The following is a 21,873-nucleotide window of genomic DNA, read 5'->3' on the forward strand; positions in this document are numbered from 1 at the left end:
CTTAGAGAGGACTCTAGTTTTAAGTGTTTTGATTAAATGAAGAAGGTGTTTGGCGGAAACACCGAAAGTGCATATAACTGTGAAAAGTCTTTATTCCACTTCTGTCTTCAGAGACTCATACCTTCCACATAAGAATAAATTGCCAAGAGTCTTGTTTGTGAACACTTCCATGATTTTCTTCCCAAGATAAATGGTTAGGAGTAGTTTCCCTCCTCAGACATGAGTCATTGTAACATTCACCTTAAGAAATCTTGATATTGGTTTCAACAGAAGTCAGTACTTGTTTCTGCAAAATCATTTAGGGTCAGATTCTGATACACTGGTTCACAATGATTCCACAAGTTGCTCCATTGAGGTAAATAGAATTATTTGTTAAGCAGGGTACTACTTGACATGAATAAAAGGTATAATAATTTGGCTCTTAAAAATAACAAATTATTAAATAAAAAATGCACTCAAACCTGCATTTCCACTTAATGAAATATTGACTACAAAATTTCCAATTCACTATATTTCCTTATTCTTGGGTATGATTGTCATTCCTCACAGTTCTGGGTCAAAACATTCTAAAATGACCAGTGGAGTTCAGAATAGAGTGAGGATCAGCTAACTAAATTATATGTAAGTCAATATGGAGTAAAGATAAAAGTTAATACATCAGCATGACTGAAATGTATTAATATGCTTTTGTTTCAGCCACTCATTGGCACATAGGCTAATCAACAGACTAAGGCAGTGTTTCCCAGTAAACTAATCTGGGAAGGCATTGGGCAAAGAAGAGTAAAAGCAATATGTGAAACGTATTTGCCTTGTACTCAACTGCAAATATGCTCCTACAGCTATGAGTAGAATCATAGAATATTAGGGTTGGAAGAGACCTCAGGAGGTCATCTAGTCCAATCCCTTGCTCAAAGCAGGACCAACACCAACTAAATCATCCCAGCCAAGGCTTTGTCAAGCCGGGCCTTAAAAACCTCTAAGGATGGAGATTCCACCACCTCCCTAGGTAACCCATTCCAGTGCTTCGCCACCCTCCTAGTGAAATAGTGTTTCCTAATATCCAACCTAGACCTCCCCCACTGCAACTTTTGGCTCAGCTCAGCTGTAGCCCAGTAGACTCACCAGTGGTCAGAAATCTACCAATCAGAGCAACATGAAGTCAGCAAAAGAAGAGGAACCACTAGAGGAGGGCTAGAGGGAGAAAGTATAGGGTCTACCACTTGGGAGCAGCAGACAACAAAGAAAACAGATACAACCTATGTAAAACAGCAAAAAAATAAGAAAAAAGAAAACCACATAAAAAGAAAATCAAGATAAAGATGAAAAAGAAACAAACAAATACAAGAGAGAAAAAATAGACAGAGCAATGTAAAGGTAATGGTAACTGTGCCAAGGCATGAGAGGAGGAGACATAACAAGAGTCACCAGTAAATTAATGGCTTGATCTTGCAGTTGTACCATATGCTAACCACTCAGTTGACCAGGGTGACACCACTACAGATTTGTATGTCCTAGAACAAACTTTTGTGGTATGTCTAGATTGGCATTTACAAACAGAGGAAACTAACCTATTAACTAAGTTAACAATTCTGTGCTAGAAGTTCCCTTGTAGTTTCCTTGATTGTAGCAGTAGCTCCCCCTGTATAACTGAAGAAGTGCTAATATTTAAAAATGTGTACAGAGGAGAGTAACAATGACCATAATACAAATGTAAAAGAGAGACTTTTTAATACAATTGCTGGCCATAAATAATTGGTACTGGTTGCTAGTAACTCTTGCTTTTATTTGATCCCTGTATTAGGCCCATAGAAATAGTCTGGACAAATAACTAGTCAAAATCTTTTTCTACACTGGTAAAAGGCTTAAAAATTAAAAACATGTTTGAAGTATTAGGAATAGCGTTTGTAGAAAAAAATGAAATTTTCAACTAGCTCTATGGTAGTCAGAAATATAGTGAATTTTTCTTTACAAATGTTACATAAAATTTGACCTTTTACTTAGGAAGCTAGGAGTAAATATGAAACCTGGGTACAAATACTTCCTGCAAAAGGTAATAAACAGCAAGAGTAGTGATGTTGGAATATAGTTGAAGCAGTTGAGTCTCACCTTAGCAGTTTGAAGGGCACGGCGAAAAAGCAGCTAGAGTGGGGTGAGATAAGCCAAGAAAAGGCACAAATGGGCATGGTGCTGTTTAGCTCTTCCTCGTATTTTCATGTTTTCTTAAGAATGAAAATAAGGCAAGGTTGAAAATAAATCTAGTTCTTCAATTATCAAACAAAGCATTATCTACTCATGGTAGAAAATCCAAAATAATAAGCAAAACCATTAAGAATCGTTCAGTCAATATCAAAGAAAGACTGTATACTAGAAGGAAGACAACATGATATAAAAGGGCAACAGCAAGTATGCAAGCTGGGTAGAAAGTTGAGGTTTGTTTCCTCAGCTGTCTGAAGCTTGAGCTCCGTTTAAATGACAGACTTTTTCATCTCTCTGAATTTCAATTAGATTGTGCCAATGGACAAGTGGGGAAGAGCATATTAATGATACAGGATGAGACCCATGGTGGGAATTAGATAAGCAGACAAAACTCAGTAATTGTTTGTTTAGGTTATAGCACAGTAAACACTTACTTTGAAAGTGGTGATTAAGAGGTTAAAAAGGCCACTGCAGATATTATTTAGCATTTAAGAGATCTCTTCCTTCCCTACTTATTCTTGCATAGACAAAGCTACTGTGTGTGTGTGTGTGTGTGTGTGTGTGTGTGTGTGTGTGTGTGTGTGTGTCTTTTCAGTATCTTACCACATTTATGTGTTCACGTTTACTCATGCATTGTCATTAGGGGAGGTCGTGTCTCGTGTATGTTTAATATGCTCAGATCATCCTAACTTATGATTCATCAGTCGTGAAGAAAGAAATTAATCACGCAGCTCCTCTCTTTCCCGCTTTGCATTTTCACAAGGGTTGCACTCTAAACACACCTTATAAGCAGCGATGTCTCTCTTTTCCTTTAGACGTCTGCTAGTTTCATCTCAAATTAGATGCATCAACAGAAGAAGGTACCACTTTCGTGCAATCACCCTATTTGCATTTCATCTCCTGAGATAAAACAGAGACTACTAACAAGGAAGATCAAACACAACCCCATAGAAGAGGGTGGAGGGGGCTTTGCAGCTGAGCTCTACATAACATGCTCTTCAATGCACATGGAGCTGACAAGTGAAAGGCTAAATAAGGAAACAACCCCACCCTCCTCCCCACTCTATTTTGCCTCAGTCGCTCCCGCTGCTGCTGGGCTGGTGCAGCGGCCGCACAAGTCACATTTCAGCTCCTCTCTCCCTCCTCCCCCTTTCAGTGCGAACTTCTTTGAACACGTTGGGCTGGGGTGCGAGCTGGTGGCAGGGAGGATTGCGGTGGCCTGTCCGGACAGATCAGCGAGAGGGATGCCCGGAGGGGAGCAGCTGCAAGGGAGAATCGGACTCCCACGGGGCTGCTGCTGCCCCGAGAAGCTCGCTGGGGGGAGGAGGCGGCCGCACAGCGGGCCCGTGCTGTGTCCCCAGTCAGGTCTGCGGCTGCTGCGAAGGAGATGGGAGTGGGGCAGGGAGGTTGGGCTTTGCTCCTGGGCGCTCCCTGCCACTCCTCGGAAGTGCCCCGCGCTGGGTGGGGTGCCTGGCGCTGCAGGGCAGCGCAGCAAAGCATTCCCTGCGCTCTGTGTGTGTGTATGGGAGCCCTGGGCAAGCCTCCCCTGCCCGAGGTGGGCTGACGGGCGCGCGAGAGCCCCCGCTGCGGCAGCGCGCGGGCTCCCAGCGCTCGCGCCGGCCGGCGGAGAGCCAAGCTCTGCGATTCCACTTCCCACTCCTCCGGGGCAGGGGGAGCGCGCGCCAGCTGTCTGCGCGCGCGCGCGCACGCTCTCCTCCTCCTGCCTCCCCTCCCACCCCCAGCAGCCTCGCGCTGCTCCTCCTCGCGCACATAGCACTCCGGAGCGGCTCCTCTTCGCAGCGCCGCTGCAGTCTGGCTGCTCGGCTCCAAGTTTCCCCATCTTCAACATTCTCCTCTCTGGAGACTAGCGCACGGGGGGACTCCCCCGCGCCCACCCCTTCTCGGAGCGCCTCCTGCTGCTGCTCCCAGGTAGGGACCCCATCGCCTCTCTTCTTGCGCTGCTGGGCATGCCCCCACCCGCGGAAAGTCTGAGTGTCTTCGGGGGGAGATGGACAAGGGGGGGCTCCGACATTGGCCCCCTCTCTTAGCCTCAGACAAGACAAGCACCCGACGTTGCATTACCTAAGCTCCTTGTATTTTGCAACTTTACACTGCACTGTGGTTGCCCCTTTTTGCTTTTTGATGCGAGTCTATGGCCATTATTATTTTTTTAAACGGCTGTCCAACATGTTCAGCGTTTGGCAGCAGCTGCACCGGTTGGTTCACAGTCATGCCATTGAACCTCTGCAAATGGGCATGATGATTATTTTGGGGTGAGAGTGGGTTGCGGAGTATTGTTATGAACCGAGGAATGATTAAGAACCGATTATTTGTTTGGTCTTGTCGGGGCGTTCATATTCCAGAAAAAAGAAGCATTTGATGCATTTGCTCACGTGCCACTTTTGATTATGCATTACATGCTTATACAAAGCAGGATCCTTGCAAAAGATGGAGCTATAAGTTGCTAGTAGGGGAAAGTGAAGCAGGAATCCAATATTTTCTCATCTCCATTGAAGTGACATGTATTTTTCCTTTGGTTAAGTTGAAAGCCTTGCTTGGTGGAGACTCACTGTAGCTCTGAGTGGGTTTGTATTTTTCTTGCATGGTTAGGTTTTGCAAAGAGCAGCTATGAAGAGGAAACTAACACTCTACAAGATGCAGTTGGTTCTTCTCGTTTTATTGGTGGGGTTGCCAACAAGGTGAGCACAACGTTTCTTATTGCTGTTCAAGAGAAGCATATTGTGTTTTGATCTGCTCCTAGTCCTATAAGGGGTGATAAAAGCTAGCAGGGGGTAATATTTCATAAAAAGTCTTGGTTAGTTGTTTTAATACAGTATTTGGCAGATTCTAGATCAGGTGCAGTGACAGAACGAGTTCTGGGGACAACGTAAAGTTAATTACTTGTCTTAAACAATTTGCTGCAAGGGTGACTTGACGTTTTTAATTCAACCATTTGAAAGACAAAAAATACACCCTTAAATATTTTCTTTGTAACATTCTGAGTTGGTAAGAGATGTATTGGAATCAGTATGTCACTGCCAGTTTACGTCATAAGCTAATCACATAGAACAGCAGTGTAGCCAAAGCAATAGATTGTTGTGAAGTCAAATAGCAAACTACAATTTCTAAAATAATGTTGGCATTTTTGAGTAAGGGCTTGTCTATTTTATTTTTTATTTTTATTTTTTGGTCAACACAACAGACCCCAGAAATGATATTTAAGCTTTAAACCTCTAGGTGGAGATAGCATACAACTTCACAGTCCCATATAATAAAAGAATAGCCTGGTTGATTAATCAATTTTTCATGTTGTTGTTTAGAGATCTCCATTTCTAAAGTGACAACATACCAAAAAGTAATTTTAAACATAATTAGTTTAGTGTTGCCTACGCTCCGTAAACATGCAATTAATTGTAATTTGTAACTTGATTTTACTTGTTTCAATTGTGACTGCAGTAGGTTTTCTGGGTAATATGATTTTCAAAATTATAAGGGCCTCATATGGCTGAAAATCCCTTCATTTATTTTGGTCTGGTACAATTACCTGGTGGTTATCTCTCAGTGACCAGAATTACCTAATTTTTAAAAATAGGTTGTCTATCATACTTTGCACCCAAACATGGTGCAGTATTAGTTAAGTCACAACGAGCCAAATCCTGTAGCCCTTACTCACATAAGTAATCCCATTGATATCAAAGAGACAATTTTGATATTAATTAAGGACTTTCATGTGAATAAAATTTGTAGGATTACATCCTAACATGCTATAACTATCTAAACTGGGTTTTTCAATCACATCTTGACTTCAAAAATGATTCTCTTTTTATAAGAGTAATATAAAAGGCAGATATTCATACTATCGAAGTATAGGTGAAGAAAAAACAACAACAGTTTTAATTTCCACACCGAGTTTTTAATTTTATTTTACATGTGACATCTTGGTGTTTGGTTTGTAAATTAACTGATTATGCTTGATTATAAGGGTAGTATCTTGGAAACCACAGACTGCAATAATTTACATTTAAATACTTCCTCCATGACGTTTAATTGTAGGGTGAAAGGAAAATCCTTTCTTTGTTAATTTTTAGGTGGTTTTGTCATAAATTTAAAGTTGTCACCTGATCTCTTTTGCTGTAGATCAGACAAAATATGTTAATTTTACATAGTACAAATTGTTCAATCAAAATTCCTTGATCAACACTGCAGTTGCAGAAGATGAGCATGCACAAAAAAATCAAAAATCTGAACGATAAAAATACCTGCAGATTTTTGAAAAACACTATAAACTGGTAATGCATCTAACATGCTGTTTTACTGCCCTAATGCTGTACCCTGATATTAAATAAAGATGGTCTGATATAATTTATTTCACATAAATTATGCTTAAAATTTGGTTACACAAGAACATTTCAATATGAAGGCTCTATATAGGGGAAACAACTAAAGGTATAAAAAGCCATGGTTTGAGTTTCCACACCCAGGTGATATGTTCAGTACCATTCTTGACTGGACAGCAGAATCATATTTCATTGGATTTATTGCTGTTTTCCAAGAAGAGATGATCAGTGGAGAGAATTCGGTCTCTTTCTTCAACAAGGAAGTCTGATACATTTAGATGGTCCACACACTCTCCTTGATAGGTTAATTTATGGATTCACTCCAACTTTTATAAGATGTGATTGGATCTGGCAAAACATAGGGAAATACTCTTGTCTTTTGAAAGACAAGAATTGTTTCTAAGTACCATTTAAAATCAACTACAGCTCTTGGACTGTTCACAGTTCTCACCCAGCTTGCTTGCTGCTGTCAGCCCCATTGTGCCCACCCACTATGTACTGACATCAGAGGACTCCCTGAGCATGATCAGTGGAGTTTTCCCTTATGTCAGTACTTCTGCTCATGTACGTTGTATGACCATTGGGTGGAGGCATAACCAAAGTATCTGTTCGAGAGATAATGTGTGCAGGGAGTGAGGGAGTAGGCCAACAGCTCCAAGGAGATAGTTTGTGTTGGAACTAAGGACACCAATCCATGAGTAATGACGCGTGGAAGCATATGGTGTTTTTTGGGGGGGTTCTGTACCCGAACAGCCATATTTTTAATTGAGCTCTGAGGAAGCAATATTTACTGTATTTTAATATGTGCTGAAAATAGAGGTTGTTAGAAAATGAAGTGCTTGAGAATTTAAAACTGTTTCTTAGAATCATATGTTTCCAAACCATTGTTTAATATATAGTATATGCGTATACACTTACACTACACAGTACATAGTTTTCATGTTTCAGAATACTCTTGAATGTACATTTTTATAAGGAAAAGGTGGCATCATTAGGATAATGTAGATGATTAGAGGGCAACAACTGACACATTCAAAGCTAAATGATAACATTAGTTGCATACTGAATGTACATAAACATATATTTTAGTTTGTAAAATGTTGTTTTAGATCAGTGCTGGCTGACTCCCTAGAAGATGAAGCTAAGAATAACATCACCATCTTTACAAGAATACTAGACAGACTTCTGGATGGTTATGATAATCGTCTTAGACCTGGATTAGGAGGTAACAAAACATTAAAACTTGTTTTAAAAAATATATAAAATCAGATTCTATATTGCATAATTTGTTGTTTAAATAAATATATATTTCCCTTAGGAACTTTTTCCCAATGATTTGATTACCTACTGCTGCTAAATCATTTATGAATCTATATTTACCTGTTTGACAAAAATTAATGGAACAATAAAGGTATAATGGAAATAAAATCTCTTAACTAGTAGCAACCATTTATGTTTTTTTAAAAGAAAAATGTCTGGTGGTAAGAAAACTGAAATAGGATGTGAAAAAAGTCTTCTTCCATATAAATAGAACTCCTTCGGCATCAGTCGCTTTTACTGTGAGATCTCGAAGGTGCATATAGGTCTGATCATTCCTTTGCACATCCCAAACCCTCATGAATGTCCATGGGAAATTTGGGTGAACAAGGATCCCTTGGAATTGAATGAGTATATGAATACATACATGTATTCACAGAATATTGGTGTCAGTGGACACATGTGCACGCACACAATGTTTGAAACAAGTGTTACACAGGCTAAATTCTCACCCTGTTGAAGTCAATGGGAATATTGTCATTGACTTCATTGGGCCAGGATTTGGCCTTTAAAGATCATGATGCTAGGCATCTTACCCCTATTTCTTATTTTGCTAGTGCCCAAATAATAGAAAGATTGGAGGGAGGAGTCAGGGGTCTGTTGTGTCCTGGTTGTACATGATTTTCAAAATGTCTGTTTATCTTATTTGCATTTTAATTTTAAAACTGTATTCCATTGGAGAAAATTATCCAAGTGGCAAATATAAAGAATTTGTTTTGGCTACAAGTGATGGCACACACTGGAATGCCATGGAGCACTAAAGAATGATGAAATATCTTGCTCATGATATTTTGTGGTTCTGTCTATTTTTGTTTTGTTTGAAATTTTGGTAGGTACAGTGCTCAAGTGTGAAACTGTTACAACTGGCTAAAGCCATGCATAGTGTGGGCAATGGCAAATTTCCTGAGAGCCCGCTTCTGTTGCCATTCATTTCTTTGGAATCAGGCCCTTAGCAAGGGCCTGCTTTAACTCTCCTTGAAATCAGTGGACCGGTAGCTTCCCTGCTGTTCCAGTTTGGAAAGCCTTGGCTAGCGTATGACCAGCATAAAGTGGCACAAGCTATGTATAGCTCTCTCATTACACATTAATCCTGACATGGAATCCCTTTTTATTTCCAGTCCTGGCCTCCCTTCAGTAGATATTTGCAAATACATTATTTTATATTTTAAAGGGCTTTATATGTAGATAATTCATAAAATGAGAAGTACAGTACAATAATTGGATTTATGTACATGTATAGTGATTGATTGCAAGTAGATACTATTTCTTTGCAGAATTATTGGTCCTTTCGTAAACCATTTTGATGTAGTAAGAACAGAGTGCCATACAGATGATATGCAGAAAATTGAATTTAATTTGTAGTTATTTAAAAAAACCTTTTTATTGCAAAAGTAATGGAAAAATTCTCAGCCTGTTTACAAAGAGGAACGTGCTAAATAATAAAAACAGTCTGCAGTTGCTTTGCATATTGATCTTTAAATTGAGAAAATTGGAATTAAACGTTGAAAGCGTGAATTTAAAGGATGCAAACTCCATTTTTATCATTCTAATGGATTTTTAAATTTTGAAAATAAGTCCATATAAATATCTTTAAAAAGAAAATCCCCAAACCTCCCAGGTAATTAATACATTTCTGGTGAGCATGAAAATAAAGGGATTAACATCTGTTCAGCATTGACATACATGCCATCAACCAATGCAGAACATGTGTGAAATGAAAGTGAGTCATGCATATTGAACCAATAATGATTCATGATATGTGATAATGTTAGTCTGCAAGAATATTGGTAATTTAACAGAACATCAGTTTAATTCAGTTACACATCAAAAGCCTGGTCCTGGATATAATATATCCTACATAGCCTTTTTAGAGATAGTATGTTATTTCTACAGAATATTACAAAAATTGTATAGTCTTTTCTCTTTCCTTTTCTTTCTTATAATGGTTACCTATGGTGAGAATGTGAAAACATTGGTTACTGAAGTTTTCTTTTAAATTGCGTGCTTGGTAGATGTTGGTAGGTCCTAATTGTGTCTTCATGTAGACTACTGCATTTTAATCTTGCCTGGATGTTAATCTTGGTATATATGTCATTATTTGAGTTACTTGGACTAGATTCTGATCTCAGATAAACAGTTGAGTTGCTTCAGATTCAGCCAGAAGTCATTAGAGCATTTACTTGGGCATAACAGATTAGATTATATTATTACTCTATTTACATTAGTATAACTCAGATCAGAACCATTACTATCAAATGCCTGACATGGATTCCTTTGAAGCCTTTTGAAAGGAAAATCCAATGCACCAGTTAATTGTTTATCTGACACATTTCCAAAAGTGTCACTTAGCTGAATTTTCTCCCCTATACTTAGGGAATTGTGGAGTTTAATAAAAATTAATACCTTCATGCTTAATGTCGAAACAGGTAGTGTTAGTTTAGCACTAAATGTTTTAGCTGATTATTGAAAAATAAAATGCAATACAAGGAAACTTTTCTAATAACTGTACGTTCTGTCAAAGGGTTTGTGTAATCTCTTGCTAAGTGAGAGTCTGTTTGTACCCCTGTTCCTAAATTTTGGGATAAGTTCAAAAACTCCTAATATCAAGCCTGTTGAAAAATTAGGTGTGTGTGTATGCTACATGACTTGATTTTTTTTTAATTATGAGTTCATACGTTTCAGTTCTGAAGTTTATACTATCCAGAGTGTTAAGGCAGCTTTGTGTTGTATTGTTGGTGCAAAGCTGTTGTAAAACTAATAGTATTGGTCACTGGAGGCCCATCCTAACAGCAGGAGTCCTCAAGTTGGGTGCACAACCACTGTGGAGACTTATACAGCACCTTCCTGCAGCCAACAAAGAGGGTGCAGCCGTGGGCAACGGGGCAATGTAATGCCTCTTGGGGCCATAGGCAGCAGGAAGAAGATAAGGCAGCACTCAGGCTATTCTAAACTCATTCCTATGGACCAAGCTGTCATGGAGTAGCCCTAGGATTGAGCCTGCAGAATGGTGGATTAAAGCCACTTGATACCCCCTCTCCAGTATTGCCTGACACTCCTTGGTTGCAGCTTCAGAAGTGGGCCAGAGTACCTCTTCTAAAGACTTCACACCTGCACACCTAGGCACTACCACACCTCTAGGCACTACCTAGAAGAGGAATACCTTTTTAAAAGTCAGAGACCTCTTCTAAAGTACAGTATGTGACCTTTTGCATAAAGCATATTCCAGTTACATCATATTCATACTCATAAGCATATTTCCATAAAATGTATGGAGTGCAACGTCACAGCAGGATTTATTTATTTTTTCACTTGGACTAATTTTAGTCTGGGACAGTTCTATTGACTTTCAGCATAATTAGTGCTGATTTACAAGTGGGGGTGGGGGAGAGCAGAAGATAGCTGCAGATTTTAATTTTAATCTGAGATAGGTGACAGTATAATACATTTGACAACTTCAGTCCTTAAATACAATGTTAACCAAGAATATATATTTAAGTGAAAAGATGAAACTATCTGAAGGAAGTAGAAAATCATTCATAATTAGTATACCAATGACAAGATGGAAGAACTGGAGTGAAGTTGAGAGGGCCGGGAAAGTCTAGAGAGCAGATAACTTTGCTCTCTTGGATAGTCCTTGCCTAGGACTTGGTATTATTGTGAAGAAGCCAGGGCTGCACTGGCAGGTGAAAAGTGGACCAAGCAATGTATTTTGTCCAGCCCCAACACTACCATGGGATCTTATGAAGTGTTGAGTGCCCTTAATTCCTAGTGAAGTCAATGAGAGTGCTCAGCATCTTTCAGGGGATGCACAATACTTCACAGAATCATTCCCATACTAATATGGAATACTAAAGGTAGGTGTAACAAGTCAGTAGCGGCACTGGGGGTCCAGTGCCGTTTGAAGAAGGGAATATTAACACCTTGTAAGGTTTTTGGTAGCCTCCTTGAAGAATAAAAACAAAACAACTCCCCCCCCCCCAACAACAAACCTTGCCCCTCTGCACATCCCACAGGCCCAAAACAAACACCCTCAAACCTTCCCCTTCACAGGTATCTTTGAGGCAAATTCTCTCTCTCTTCCCCTTTGTAAAGTTTCCTCTCTCCCCTCTTAACAAAAATCAGTCTTTTCCCAAAACTCCACATCATCTGCTATCCTTCCAGGAAAATATCCCTCTCTTTCCCTCACGCAAAATCCCAGCATTCACTCCACTTCATCTGAAAACTCCCATCGTTTCCCAACGCTGGACAGCCCCTCCCCCCCAACTCCATCTTTGACTTTGACCCCAATTACATCTCATTGTAATCTCTCGCTGTCCTGAACATCAATTCCGTTGTTGCCGTTGCCTCTTCCCATATACCATCTTTCATACACTGCATTCTATTCTGTTCTATTCTATGTATTTTCTTATACTACACTAATTACTCTAGTGTATGAGTGCCTTCCAGTAATGTGCTAAGCAACGTGACTAACATCTGTCATGTGTTTGTTCTCTCATCCTCCCCCCGGGGGAAGAAGCATATGCAGTGGAGTTCCTTGTTGTGGTAGGTTTTAGGGTGTTTGTGGGGTTTTTTGTTTGTTTGATTTGTCTAATGAAATCTAACAATCAATCAATCTGTCATGGGATTGAGAAAGCAGAAAAATCTCAGGGAGGCTTTCTGGCTGGACATGAGACGACGGGTTCCGCCCTACCCCCAGAACAGCCTAGGCACTCATCTTCCATTCATGCCAGTATAATGCTGTTGGTACTAGTGGTGGTCTATGGCAGATCTGGTGCTTCTGGCAAAGCTCCTGATTGCATACCAGTGATGCTGTCTAAGAGGGATGCCATCATTTCATCACCCTCTTTACCAAACTATCCCCTCCCAACACTGAACTACTGCACTCAATAGTTACAGCTAGTAGGGTGTGGGGTGGATGTAGTTTGATAATAGGATGTGTGCAGAAGGCCAGTTTAAGTGTCAGTTATGTTGTGTGTAGTAACTTTAAATGTTTCGCAACAACATTTTGTGTGTTATTGTAATTGATTATATATACTATGGTAGCACTCAAAGATCCCAATCAGGAGCATAGATGAAGAGACAGTTCATCATATTATTGGCACACCCATACAGGTGGTTTGTTAAATCGTTCATTTAGGTCTATAAATGATGCTAAGTGATTAGGCACAACAGAGGGACTAAAAAGGGGATACCGTACATTGGTCAGTGGATTAAACAGGTGACAAATTAAGGATGATCGTATTTTCAAAAATCCAGCTCAAAACTTCAAAATGAAACACTTAACATAATCAGTTTGATCATGATGGTCTATGCAGTTTTTTTCATTCTGACATTAATGGATTCGAATGATGAGTCAGTCTCAAAAGCAGCTATGGAAGATATATTAGTTAAGCTGCTGTGTTGTTTTGTAATTCACTAACCTATTAAATCAGAACAACAGACAACGAATCTGAATTAAAATAGTAAATCATCTAATTGTTTTTAATTATAAGAATTGGAGAGCTTTAATATGTCAAGATAAATCCTGCAGGTAATCTCTTTTATTGGACCAACTTCTGTTGGTGAAAGAGACAAGCTTTGAAGCTTACTCAGAGCGCTTCAGGTTTCTGAAGAAGATCTCTGCAAGTTCGTAAGCTTCTCTCTTTCACCAATAGAAGTTGGTGCAATAGAAGTTGGTGCAATAAAAGAGATTGCTTCACCGACCTTGTCTTCTAATTTCCTGGGACAAACATGGCTATAGCAACACTGCAAAGATAAATCCCCACATGCATTTTTTTTTAAATGTCATCTTTTCAGGCTGATACACAAATGGAGTTAATCACCAGGGAAAGGAAAGTTTTATTTACTCCCCAAAATATTTGCTTTTATATTTCAAAATCTATCAGAGCCAAGTTTCTAAAAATTTGTATTTGTTGGTATGGCCTGATCCTGATAACTTTACTCTCATGCATGTGGTTCCATTAATGCTTTGCAGAAGAGAGCTCTTGAATATAAATTCTGCTCTTGCATGCCATATGTTTCAGACACTTACATACTTAAAGCAGGTATTTTAGTAAAATATGCCCCAAATCAGCATTCCGTTATTTGGATGATTATGTGCAATTTGGGCCACAAAATATTCTAGGAAAGATATTCTCCATTCTCTGGACCAAATTCTGTCGTTGGCTACACATGTGCAATTTCTGTTGAAGTTAAAGAGAGTTATGTGCATATGTCAGAGGTCTGAATTTGGCACTTCTTTAGGAAAACCGATGTGTGCCTTATAGTCACTCAAGTCAATCTGTGATATGTAAAAATGCTAAGTAAAAGTGTTTATATATTTATTAATCTCATAAATATATGACTAGTGGAAAAAAAATCATTGCATACCAAATTTCAGACACTTCACCTTTGAAAATCATGATATTCTTGTACATATATTCAAAATTTTTCACAAACTGTTATCTAAGCGTAATTTAGTTAAAAAAACATAAATACTTGTGTATATAAAATATAACAAATCACATCTCATAGCATGTCTGAGACCCATAACTAAAATCAGAAATATCAGATGTAGAACTAAAATACCAAATAGCATAGGTATGTAAACATAATATATTTTAATTGAATATATTATTTCTACATATGTTCTCTTTTTTTATACAGATTACTTTTCTCATTGAAATATACAAAGGCAGTGTACACATAAAGGGCCTATTCACACAGGTAGTTGTGTGGTTTCCATGGGACTACTATCATGAGTAGAACAATGTGTGTCCCAAAGATGTTTTTGGTTTTAGTTTGAATTTAAAAAAAAAAAAATTGCACCCGCCTAGATCAGTTTTCTTTCACAAAGATGTGGGAGAAAAACAATATATCTTGTGTTCAAATGACTGCCTTGTCATTTAGAAATTCCTAATCTCCTTCTTGGGTCTCTGTATAGAGGAAAAGCAAGATAAACTGTAAAATAGGAGAAGTTGTAGAAATGTTGTGATAGGGTAATTATATAATACCCTATCACAAAATTTTAAGAAAGGTGACCCTAGTCTGTTAACTTGTCAGGTCTACATAGGACTTCTGTCAATATTTCATGCTCTTTTTGACCTGTATAATGCTCTTCCCTTCAGCTGCATAATGGCGGTCTGGGAACTTCACTGTTTTACAGAATGACTTCTCGGACATAGATAATTATTTTTATGGATGAGCTGCATATCCTGAATTATTTGTATTGGTCATTCTCGTGTTGCTGAGTGTCTCATCCAACAGAGGCAATCGGCTCTCAACACATCCATTGCTCTTGCACCCATCCTCTGTTGCCGTGAGATGATAGATTCCTTAGACCACTTTTTGCCAGGAGATAGAGTGGTTAGACCTACATCCATTTCCACCCCCTCTAGTATCAGAGCCTTTCAGCAGAGCTGGAGACAGTTGGGGGGAGAGGGAGGAGTCTGGATTTTTCTTTAAGATTCCAGAGACAGGCTGAAAAGTCTGTGGTTCCTCCACAGCATCCACCACATGTTCTAGATGTTTCCTCCTGACTGACAGTTTAATGGGCAATATAGATACCCTTTTATCCTCACTATTTGTGGGTCATTAAGGTTCCTTCACAATTTGCAGGGTCACTGACTGAAGGATTAGACATCTCTGGGTGAAACACAAGTAAGTGGCTGTAATGGGGAGTAAATGACAGTGAAAAAGGAGAGGGTGGATTCAGTGTTGTCTTGATAATAGCCCTATATCAGGCTGAGGACATACCATGCTATTTTCACTCATATCCTTACCCGTGTCCACATGGTTGATAAAGTGCAGAATGATGAGCTTCTTGCTGCTGGGTCTTTTTATTTGGGCTTGGTTCTGTGTCACAAGGTACGTTTTGTGGACAAAAGGGAAAGTATTACTACTGGAAAAGTTTCTAAAGAAGGAAAGGGGGGAAATACAATAGTCTGTGATATTGGACTACAGAGCATCACATCATTAACTATCTCTTCTGTTCTGTGTAAGGTTTTAAAGCTGTCACTGAGTGTAGCATACTTTATTTCCACTCATTCATTCCTTTGTTGATCATAGAACAATCAAAGAGAAAATTTTGTTGGTTACTAAATAATTGGTTATCCTATACTTATAAAACAAGATATTATGTTCTGTTAGTGCACACAATGTGCTAGGTGCTCTCCATATACATATGAAGGCATGATCCCTGCACCAAAGAGCTCCCAAGCTAAGAAACTGGATCATATTAATTCAAAGTGATGGACTCATATTACACATTTGTTAGAGAACATTTTGAAGAACAATTAAACTTTGTGCTTTCTATGTGCAAAAACTTCATGGTTAAATGTTAAAGGTGAGATCTTCACCTCGCTCCCCATTCGAGCCTGTTTACACCACATAAAAGTGCTGAAATAGTATAAAGGAGCCCCAAAAGCCCCATATCTGGCCAGCGGAGGATTCCTGTGCTGCAGAAACGGTGGAAGACCGCCATAAGGCTTCCTCCTGAGGACCCACCTTGCAAACCCCATCACAGGGGGCATGCTGAAGGTGGGAGAAGTGTCAAGGGCCAGGATTCCAGGCAGCCCATAAGATGCTTACAGGGGCAGCATAGACTCTCTCCCTAAATCTTTGCTGTTCTTTTTATTTTTAAGTTTTAACTATGAATGTGTATTAATGGAGAAATAACTGAAAGCGGTAACTTACATATGAATGACATATTCAACTTTGGTTACACAAAAGATGTACAGTTACCCAAATGTCCAAATTCTGATTTCTGGCTTCTTGATAATGATTTTTTCCATTTGAATTAAGTCAAAAACTAAATATTCTTAACATTTGTTTACATTTTAATATGGACCCAGTCCTGAACCCCTTGCTTTGTCAAATCTATTATTTGGCAAGAAGCTCGATTCCTTCTCCCACCCCTTTGATTTCTGAGGAAATCCTGATGAATGAGGTGTGTCAGGATCAAGAGAAGGCAGGCCTGAGTCTGCTCTGACCTGTGCTAGGATACAGCCCCGGGGATCAGGGAAGTGTAAAGGTTACTTAATTGCTCTGGTCCATCTGAGGATCTGAGCTGTTAACTTTAGTGGGAGTTTTGCTGGAGCGAAGAGTTCAGGATTTGGCCCTAAAAAAAGCTACTGTAAAACACAAATAATACAAACCAAACAAACTAAACCCAAATCTATACAAAATTCAGCAAGGACACTGCAAAGCTCCCTGCATTGGAGTAGCTCCCAGTTAAGGTTTAGCTACACAGTGAACTACATATAAACAAGGAGATACGAGATGAAATCTTGGCCCCATTGAAATAAATAGGAGCTTTAGTAGAGTCAGGATTTCATCCATAATACGTACAAAAATGAGTAGTAAGTAGGGCTGTCAAATGATTTTTAAAAATCACAATTACTCATGAGATTAAAAAAAGTCATGATTAATTGTCATTTTAATCAGACTGTTAAACAATAGAATACCAATTTAAATGTATTAGAAAAATATCCAAAAATATTTATACCTTTTCAAATACATTGATTTCAGTTACAACACAATACAAAGTGTACAGTGCTCACTTTATATTATTTTTTTATTACAAATATTTGCATTGTAAAAAGGATAAATAAAAGAAATAGTATTTTTCAATTCACCTCATACAAGTACTTTGATCCATGGGCTTGTAGCGATCCTGAAACTCTGTAAGTGTACTCTGTTGTGGTTGCCAGCATTCATTTGCTGACAGTGGGTTATCTTTAGCACAAGAACTGGAGGCAAAAGCATGAAGTGGCACTGCAGACTTGAAATACTTTGATGGTATTGGAACTCAGCCTTGCAATAGCTACCGATAACCTTTTTTTTTTTTATCCAGAGAACCATCCAGAAGTTTTTTAAAAATAAACTTCCCATTCAGAAGACCTGAACTTTTGCTTCTTTCCTCCATTAACTTTTTCCTGATATTTAATCACTCCAGATCATGAGAAAAATCAGTAGAACTGTGCCAATGTCCGCCAAGCGATGAAGTACAGTAAGTGAAGAGGGTCAAAACAGAGGTGTGTGTGATTAACTCTTGTTAAAAAATGCAGTAATTTGTTTTGTGTTAATCGCTTGCTTTAACTGTGATTGACAGCCCTAATACTAAAACTTCTAATTCTTGTAGGAGAGAGAATATCAAATAGATTCCAGACCCAGAAATATAGTTACTAACGTATTAACAACAGTTGGCTCGCTACAGATGGTCTGTGCTAACTTTTTTTGCAAGTGTATTTATTAGAAAACTCTGGCTCAAGATTAACTTCCTGTGCTTACTAGTTCTTTCACCTACCATGAAATAGGAACTGCTGTCAGGTTGATAAATAGATTCAAAGGATCTCTAGTTTTATTGGGGCTTCTCTAATTGCTCTGCCTCAGCATCCTCTGCTGAAATTCTCCTTTGTAATTTCTTACAACATTTCTGATTAAAATAAAACAAATATTTTTGAGCCTCCTATTGCAGCAGTACATTGTCAGTGCCCCACTGCACAAAAGCTATACTTAATGAAGACACTTAGCTTTTCTACCCTGGTATCAGTAGCTTCTGTATTTAAAATACTGAGCTAAGAATGGAAAATAAAGGTGTGTGTGCATTTTTAATCCACCCATCACTATAATAAAATAGTCTGTCTGAAAGGACCATAGTCTCCATCATTTGCAATACTTTCATAAGTGAATGTTCTCACTTTGTCTCCAGGAGAGACTGTGTTGGCCGTTCTAACGACGTTTTATTCATGGAAGGCTTGTGCAGAAACATAAAGGCAGAAAGACTTGGGCTCATGCTGACCTCTGGTGACATATGAGGGCTTGTCACAGAGCAAGCATGGCCTGGACTCCATCAACTGCAACAGCCCAGTTGATTGTATATCACAGAAAGGTGGGGGGGAGAAAAGGTTGTTCTCTAAGGTCCTCATCCAAAGCCCATTGATGGAGTCTTTTCCACTGATACCAATAGGCTTTGGATTACCCTTCACTGCACAGTTAATCTGGGCAATGGACACTTAGGTCTGAGCACCTGGGTTAGTCTAGTCCAGTGGTTCCCAAACTGGGGTTCGTGAACCCCTGGGGGTTCACGAAACGTTACAGGGGGTTCTCGGGAAAAAATTCCCTAATGGCGGACAGAGCTGTCCTTAGGGACCCTGGGCAGCACGGGACCAGCAGCCCGGAGCCCCTGGACTTCCAAGAGCTAAGCAGATCAAAGCAAGCACATCTATCACACTGAGCAGATTTAAACTTCAAGACTCCTTATAAGAAATGGAAAGGGAGGTGGATATTTTTTGCCGTTTTTAAAATTAAATAGGCAGCTAGTATTGTTTTTAAAATTATTATGAAGAACAAGTTTAAGCTTCGTTGTAACGTGTATTGTTTGCTTGAACTGCTCAAGACCTGAATGCTTGTATAAGAGGAACTCTTTGAGTTGGCTTCTTAGATACCTTCATGCTGTTTCACATCTGATACTTCTTGATGAAACATAGGAGCCTTGTCTTATAACAAGCTTATTCAAAGTGATACAAGCTATGAAAGTGAGATCTTGGAAGAGTGCTGCCATTTTCATAATGTAATAAAAATACTGTAATGATAAATAATAATTAATAATAAATAGTGTGTAATAAGCATGTCATAAAAACAAATTTTATATTTCCAAGATCACTGCTTTTATAATTTATACTCAGGTAAAGGAGAAAATCCCTGGAAATATTCCTTTTTAGGAGGGGGTTTGCGAGACTTGACATTTTGGTGAAAGGGGTTCACAGGTTGTTAAAGTTTGGGAACCACTGGTCTAGTCCAAGTGTGAACAGCCACATTGCAAAGCCATACCCAAGTTACTCTGTCCTACCTGGAGGTGTACTCACCATGTGTGTCACTAGGACTTCTGGGGGCATAACCCATGGTTCTTTGTGCTGCAGTAAAACGATTCTTTCCCAGTGAATTGTGGGAGACCTTGGCTGTCATTCTGGGCATGTGTGGCAAAATGTGGGAAGGACTATCAGCACTTGGGTGATTTAGCCTGTGTCTTCATTGCAAAGTAGGTGGTTTACCCATCTAAGAGAAAGTAGCACCTGGGCTCTAGCACATACCCCCAGTTGTGCTAGCTAGCCTGGGTTGAAAGCACCACTAAATTTTGGTGAGAGGGTCTTGTGTGGGGATGGGAGGGAGATTAGGTGCAACAGCTGAGTGAGAGACCAGATTAAGTCTGCAGGGAAGACATACCCTAAGAGAGCCAGGCCACAACCTATTGATGGACTTGAAAGAGAAATATCAGGAGCTTGAAGCCAATCTGGAATTGGATAGGGAGCAAGTGCAGAGTACCAATGCTGGTGTGATGTGCGTTTGTCAGCCTGTTATCTTGTAGGCAGCCCACTGCATATTGGACTAGTCGAAGCTTCTGTCTGAAATTCAGATCATATTCCTTCAGTCCAGTCTGGAGGTGAAGAAGATTTGGTCTGCACCTGAAAGGAAGAGGCATTAGGCTTATGAAGATGGGGAAAACACATTTCTGGGTACTGCTTCTGTTTGGAGGGCTAATTTTACTGATGAGTCCAGAAGAATTTTGAGACTGTGCATCCTTAAGTCCAGTAATAATTAAGGAGGAACTTGCAAACATAGCATTCTTTCCCTGAGATATATTCCACAGTCAGGTGAAGAAACAGGCACCCACAGCCCTTCAGAAAGATAAGGAAAGCAATGTCTGATGGGACAATTTCATTACTTTGTAGCAAAATGTTATGCTTATTTAAATACCTTTTAATATGATATTGCTTCTTTGGAGGGAGGGGGAAGTGATTGGTGGAAACAGAAGCAGACTGTGTCCTGAGGTGCAAAGATCCAAATTTGCTGATCAGGGAACACTACATCCTTGCACAGGCCACTGAGATGTTAAACCAGGAATGTGCTCAAAGAGATACTGCTGCAGAGACTGACAAGGGTGCTCCTGACTAGCAAACAAATTAAGGTTGCCAAACTCAAGCATTTAAAAAAAAATCAGATAAGCTTTTTGCATATTAATTTCTAAACTGAAATGCTGACTTGGTGTGTTTCCAGTGTATAAACCACTTTGTCCTGCATGTGTATTATGGTACCATTCCAACTACCCCTGAAAAGAGTAAGAGGAAAACACCCCAGGATGGCAATGACAGGCAAGGTGGGTGAGGTAAAATCTTTTATTGGACCAACTTCTGTTGGTGAGAGGGACAAGCTTCAGAGCTTACACAGAGCTCTCCTTCTGATCTGGGAACTATACTCTGAGTGTCACAGCTAAATACAATTTGTTCCACCTTGTATTTAGCTGTGACACTGAGTACGTTTCCCACACCTGAAGAGTGGTGTGCTCGAAAACTTGTCTGTCTCACCAACAGAAGTTGGTCCAATAAAATATATTACCTCACCCACCTTGCACCTCTAATATTCTGGGACAGACTACTGCATACCAGGATGGGAATGGATATTTTGTTTCCTTTTTTTGCCAGTCAAACAGCATTGATTCAAACTGGCCCATGTCAATCCCTCCCCACCTCTCTCTCACCAGAGACTTCCATCCTCCCACCCCCAGACTCACCCCAGAACACTCTCTCATATTTTGGACAATGATGCAAGCCCTTGGGCTTTCCAGCCCTTTTTAGCATTCCATCATGCCCACCCTATTGATCTAAACATGGTGATAGCCCCATTAATAACTTGGACCTTGTTATTATGTACAAGCTCTTTGGATTCTGGGGGAAGCTATAATGGCTCAATGGATGAGGCTGAATGCCAAAAGGTTTGCTTTTTAGTTTGGTTGACATAGTTTTGGCTCACTGTCAAACACCTTTTTTTGACACCTGATAACTAAGCTTTACCTCAGTCTTGTGACAGTCTCAGTACAATCAGACATTTTAGAGCCAAACTCTAATCTCCGTTCAGCTTCCAATTTTAAATCTCCAGTACACTTTTTTTACATAACCTCAGACTGAAAAGAAACAAGCAGAACAGGACCCAACTCAATAGTTAGCTTTATGTTCTTTAATTATCATTTTAGAGCAAGATTTTTTTA

General features: G+C 39.4%; 1 protein-coding gene across 1 annotated transcript in view; it reads left to right on the forward strand.

Moving 5' to 3' along the window:
• The first annotated feature begins 4,045 nt into the window (after positions 1-4,045).
• GABRA2 (gamma-aminobutyric acid type A receptor alpha2 subunit) overlaps positions 4,046-21,873 on the forward strand; it is a 76,789-nt gene continuing 58,961 nt past the window's right edge. Inside the window, exons 1-3 of the mRNA XM_024211685.1 lie at positions 4,046-4,125; positions 4,807-4,895; positions 7,643-7,758. Coding sequence (XP_024067453.1) covers positions 4,825-4,895; positions 7,643-7,758 — 187 coding nt within the window. The 5' untranslated portion in view covers positions 4,046-4,125; positions 4,807-4,824. The remainder of the gene's footprint in view (positions 4,126-4,806; positions 4,896-7,642; positions 7,759-21,873) is intronic.

The sequence above is a fragment of the Terrapene carolina genome, unplaced genomic scaffold (assembly GCF_002925995.2).
Source record: "Terrapene carolina triunguis isolate 2854851 unplaced genomic scaffold, T_m_triunguis-2.0 Scaffold66, whole genome shotgun sequence".
NCBI classification, from domain to species: domain Eukaryota; kingdom Metazoa; phylum Chordata; order Testudines; family Emydidae; genus Terrapene; species Terrapene triunguis.